Source organism: Limulus polyphemus, unplaced genomic scaffold (genome assembly GCF_000517525.1).
Source record: "Limulus polyphemus unplaced genomic scaffold, Limulus_polyphemus-2.1.2 Scaffold4800, whole genome shotgun sequence".
Classification (NCBI taxonomy): Eukaryota; Metazoa; Arthropoda; class Merostomata; order Xiphosura; family Limulidae; genus Limulus; species Limulus polyphemus.
The window spans coordinates 41502-47746 of record NW_013670410.1 but is presented as its reverse complement, the minus strand read 5'-3'; the positions used below and the strand labels follow the sequence as shown (position 1 = coordinate 47746).

Sequence of the window (6245 nt, the reverse complement as noted above, 5' to 3'; positions counted from 1 at the left end):
GACACAAGGACTATCTGTACGTAGTTACACAAGGACTATCTGTACGTAGTTACACAAGGACTATCTGTACGTAGTTACACAAGGACTATCAGAAAGTAGAATCAGGATGCAATGTTCTGACAATTTGAGAAGAAGATACCAGTCATCTATGGAATGGTGTGTGCACAGTGTGATGGAATAGAGGTGGAAAGAAAATTTGTATGAAAGGCAAAACCCATGTGAAGCTGATGCGAGTCCAAAGGTGAAAACCCAAAACTGCAGTACCTGACCCTTGTGCACAACAAATGCCAAAAGTGGTGGGACTCCATGACAATGTGCAGATACAAGCTGACCACAACAAACTTGGACATCTACAATCCCAGTAGAAAATGTCAACACAGATTAAGGAATGAGTAACTTGTGAACCTTGGAGAATCTAGGCATTAAGATAGATGAGAAAAATCAAATTGGACACCAATCCCCTGTCTTTATAGGCCCAACAACCAGCAACAATAAAACCTTGGAAAAACTAGCACGACCCTCTCACTATCCCCAGATCAACCAAACTCTGATATCTCTAGAACTAAGTTCCAAATCTTGATAATTTGCTGGAGATGAAAACCCTATAGGTTGGGTGGATAATAGTGGTGAAGATGTGAACTGACTGACTAATCCTGACAAGGACCTGCAGGGCTCCTGGATCCATGGCTAAGGTTACCACATGTCCAGAAGTTCTCGGAGCCAAGCCTACACAGACCCTGAAGATATACAATAATCACCAACACCACTGGTGGTAATCTAACCGAGCAGCAGAACTCTCAGATATAGACAGAATCTATTTTGGGTAGCAATTTACTGAGGAACTAATGCCAGGGGTTAGGACTATGACCCCCCGTAAGAGCTGCTGAAATTTAAGACTCCAACGACAACAGGGATGAATGTAGAAACCTACAACTGAACCAATGTGCATGTTAACAATGAAGCCAGCTCATTATCAATGAAGTTGGTGATCCTGAGAGTCTTCCACAGGGGGACTAAAAACCAACAGACTAAAAGAAGGCACAGGAAAAGGGGAATGTCGAGGATTGCCCTCAATTGCAGGCTAAGAGCCCCCCCCCCCCCACGAGGAACACCACAGAACTGAATATATGTCTCCATCTCACTATGAATAAGATCATTTAATGTCTCAACTGAGAGTGGCCCCCCCCTCAACCCCAATTGTTGTGCAATGCTAGATATCAAAGGTGGGATAGGAGAGACCTGATTTGGCTACATGCCAGAAATAATAATTCAGGAGTTCAAACCATAAATCAGCTTGCAAATCAGAATATATAAAAAAAAATATTATTATTATTCAAATCAACTAGATAACATGGATAAAGTTCAAAGTATTTCTGAATGATTATAATAGTAGGAAACCTGTAAGTGACACTTTGTCAAAAAAAAGTGATAACATTATCTGAACATATATTCAGTACAGGATAGAGGGCACACAGACATAGGTGGAAAGGGTTGCAAGATAAATATTGCCAAAGGCAATTGAGTGGGGTATAAAAACTGGAGCAAGCGAGAAAAAGTCAGACCAATGCTTAGGTGGGCAAAGGAAGAATCCCTGGCACTCAAGTAATAGCTATCAGTGTGAAGGAGGTAAGTATGTCTTGGAAGGATGGTTACACATTTTGAAAATAAAATATGCATATAAATAGTTTGTTTATTCTACATGTAGATGCATTTCTTTAGATCATTTTATGATGTCTCATTGAAATGATGTAAATTGACTCAAGTTGTTCTAGAAGATACCTCACTTACTTAAATAATAGGTCAGAAATGTTTTATCAATATAGAATGTAATGCATTCTATAAAGCAGTTAGTATCCATATTTATGTCAATCAATGATGAAAATTTTCAAACTTTCTGACCTCTGATAACCATGAAAGTTTCAATGGTTCTTGGATATATCCAAACGATCCATTTTATTATTTTTATGAGTTTGACAGCCTCTTCAATCCTTCCCCCATTACTGCCTTAATATCTAATTCTTGAACAATGTTTGACAAGAAATTATTAGGGGTTCTTGAGTATGGCCCAGATCTCCAAACACCTAGAAGTGTACAAGTTAGTTTATACACTGAAAACTATTACACTAATATGACAATTTTCTGCCAGCATTCAGTAGACCTTCATGAGAAATGACACAAACACATGTTGTCCTCTCATCCCGTGAAACTAATGAATGGGCCTTTATTGGTAAATAAAAAAAAGACACCAGTCAAAAACCTACATGTTACTGAAAGTAAAGAAATACTCAGTACTCCCTGTTACAATAAATTGTAATTTCAGTTTTTATACACACCTTAAAATAAAAATTATGCCATTGCTGACATCCAATGCCAACTTTATCAAAGAAATGAAGATATGTAGATTATACTTAATCACAAGTAGAAATTGAGCTAATAACTTGTGTTTTAAACTTTACTTACTCTCTGTCAAAATAATCAAGCAGAAGAATGATTAGAGAAGTTTGGCAGGACTGACAAACAGTAATTATACGACTATCACACAATACTTGTGTGATAACTTAATGGGCAATGCCTTTAATCAAATGTTAAGTTTATTCTAATTTTTCCAGAAAAATCCTATGCTTTTTTCTGAAACAGAACAAGTTTATGATTTTCTGAATTAATTAGTTAATTAAAAAGTTTATCCATACTTTTTCATAGTTTCTGATGATAAAAATATGTTATTCAAAACTGTTATTTCAAATAAGTAACCTTCCACCACACAAAGGGTTATCAGATGTACAGATTTCCAGTTTTATGCACAGGATTAATAAATTGGTCCTTCAAGGCCATCCTTGCCCACTCACTCTTGAGGAAAGTAAATGTTTAAATCCCCTCTTTACATGTACTTTTCAGAAAATCAATGATTTACTTCTTAAATCCCTACAAAGTGATGGCCTCAACTACTGTTGATAGCAACTCATTCTACGAGTCAATCACCCTTTTAGAAAAATAAAACTGCATTTTTAACTGGAATCCAGCCTGTCTCTTCTAAATATCAAACTTTTGTCCTTGCTTCTTATCGTCTTCAGAATATAGCGCAAATATATCAGAGGCTTTCATTCCGCTGATCCCCTGAATAATCTTGTACACTTTAATAAGATCTCCTCTTATCCTTTTTCTCTCAAAATTAAAACAAGCCAACAGATCTTAACCCAACCCTACAAGAAAATCATTCCATTTCTTAAATCACCCTAACAGTTCTCTTCTGAATCCTTTCCAGTAAGTCAATATCTTTTCTTAGATAAAGGAGGCCAAAACTGTACACAGTTTTCCAAGTGAGGCTTAATTACACAGGCCTGCAAATCTAAATTTCATAAAAATGTAAAGACAATAAAACCAGCGCAGGCCTGTGTTAGTGATAGGTAGATACAGAGAGTTATCTCTTTTTACATGTAATCAATACATTGTCTATAAGTACGCCCTAAAATTATATTATTTTTACTATACTGAATGTACCAAAAGAGCACTATCTCATTTCCTTTTTCCTTCAGGTGAGTGGGTTACCATCTATAAGATATACGTGATTCAAATTATGATAACCCTTACTATAGCCACCATGTACTAGACATTTGTCCAGCTTACCAACTTATCCAAATCATTCTGTAGTACTTCTACATACATACATCAATAGTAACAATAGTCCATTTGACTTTACTCCATTAATAACAACCTTTTTCTTTCTCTAATATAATCACAATTCAATTAGCTAGTCTTTCCCCAAATCCTAACAATGTATGGCACCTTAACAATAGCTTTTTGAAAGTACACCAAGCTTGATTTTAGTTATATAAGTAATTATTAGGTGGGTAGAATAGAAATAAAGAATAAAAACTAGCAAAACTTCAATAGTGTTAAAGGTAATTGAGGAGCACATGGGTAAGTGTGATGGAATTTATATGGGCAATACATACCAAAATTAGCTTATATTTGAAAATTGTGGTCTTGTTCTCGACTTTCAGGAGGATCAGAACAATACAGTACACTGCACCTGCAGAGATTGCTTACTTCAGATAAAATAGAGATAGTTATGGTAAAGAGTGTGCTATTATTATTAGAGGGTGAAAATAGAAGTTAGGGAGAAGAAATTAAAGAAACAAGAAAGGTTGCTTTGGAGGAGGATGAGAATGCGAGTGCTCGGTTTACAAGTTACAACTACAAGCATGCACAGTTGTAAAACTAAAAATCCTAAAGCTGTTGAGTCAGGCTCAGTTAGCATATGCTTTATAGCATGCTTACATCAAAAAGTGAGAAGCTAGTTTTTGCAATAACAAGAAAGAAACCCTCAGATTCACAAGCTGATCACTGTGAATCCAAGCACACTAAACCACTGTACCATGCCTAACTTGATTGAATAATAAAATTAATATTTTTCCTACATGTCAGCTCTTTATGTGAATAAACAAGTATGATTTGGCAGACATTAGTTTTCATGTTAATTTCCCTGTCTTAACAAATTATTTGAAGTTTACTCTTAGACTTAGAAGTTAGAGAATTTATCCACTCTGTATAAGAAAGACAACTTGCCTTCTCACGGTAATAATGCTATTACTATTTACTCTTAGTATTACATTATGAGTTTCTGAACAAAGTACTAGTAATAGTATCATTAACTGTATCGTGTGTATACTGAACTTTGAAGTTCCAACAGAATAAATATATTATATGTTTGTTATAAATAATAAGTTATATTATAATTTATGTCATTTTGAAGAATTTACTGTGCTATCAAAAATATATGCTAATAAAACTTAAAAGTAACTTACAGCTGTCAGAACTCTGAAGTCATCCTTAGACATATAACGAAGTAGAGAAACATTTAACTTTCCCATTTTATCAGTCTTGATTTAAGCTTAAGCCATAAATTCACAATGTACGTCGTGTCTGGCAGCCATTAATAAAATGCACAATCTGTCGGCAGTTTATAAAACTAGTAGAAAGTACACGATCATATTGGTACAAAAAAGTAGGACACAAGAGTCCAGGAAACGACATTGTATTCTACTACAAAAGGAAGTACATTTGTATTGACTACTTTTATTTTGTTCACGTAATGTAACCGTTTTAATACATCTTTACCTCTAAATAAGTAAATTATAAAACTTTAAAAAATTAAAATAATTCCAATTGTTTGCCCCCCCCCCTTTAGTGGAACAGCGGCATGTTTGTGGACATATAACGCTAGAAACCGGTTTTCGATACCCGTAGTAGGCAGATCATAGACAGTCCATTGAGTAGCTTTGTGCTTAACTACAAACAAACATATACAATTGCTTAAATATTAGGTAGTTAGGTTCTTATATCAAAATTGTAAAGCATTAAATTTGATTACGTTAGTATAATTACATTTAGGTATTATAGTGAATGACTTAGTCCTTGTTACCTATATTGATACAGCCAATGTATTACTATAAAATGTCGTCAAAATTTCATTATTTTGAGGAGAAAATTATAACTATAATAATTGCATCATCAAAGGAACTTTACATACTTAAACGCCCCCCAGTGGCACAGCGGTATGTCTGTGGACTTCACCACTAGAATCCAGGTTTCGATAGCCCATTGTATAGCTTTGTGCTTAATTACAAACAAACAAACATACTTAAACAGCACAGCTTCTTGCAACTATCTTGAAAATAAAGAAAAGCCTAGCTGAAAAAGGCATTCACTACATGGCAGTTGTTATTGTAACAAGTGACTTATATAAATAGTGTTCTGACTACTATTATGTTTTCAAATTCGATGACGAGGAACCCACTTTGAGATTAATAATGGCTGGAGACGGCTTAAATGGGTAATGAAGAAAAACTTTAATATAAGTCTAACATGACAGTAAATGTACAACGTCTACATATGTCTTGTTTTTATAGACACCGGATAGCCATTTGTACTGGATCTTTCAAAATGATGAGACCAAGATTGTTTACCAGATTGTCTAAATGAAATGTTCTTTACGTTGCAGGTAACGTCGGATTTACACAAAGCGAATAGCACTACTCACATTCCTGGTTATTCTAGTTATTTAACCTCGAGATACCACTTGACCTACTATTGTAGACACTGCTGTCTACATTCAAAAGAACACAAAACCAAGTAATCAGAATAGCATTTTGGCTTCCGCAATATATTCCAACTGAATATGTAGCATGCCTATGAGCTGAATAGTTACCCACACTGGTCCTCACAACCTTGCATAATATCCTGTC

The 6245-nt window shown here is 34.9% G+C and overlaps 1 protein-coding gene across 1 annotated transcript in view; it reads right to left on the bottom strand.

The window, feature by feature from the left end:
• Window positions 1-4951, bottom strand: part of LOC106471702 (serine/threonine-protein kinase RIO2-like) — a 39770-nt gene extending 34819 nt beyond the window's left edge. Inside the window, exon 1 of the mRNA XM_013932319.2 lies at window positions 4806-4951. Within this exon, the coding sequence (XP_013787773.1) occupies window positions 4806-4871 (66 nt within the window). The 5' untranslated portion in view covers window positions 4872-4951. The remainder of the gene's footprint in view (window positions 1-4805) is intronic.
• Window positions 4952-6245: the final 1294 nt, after the last annotated feature.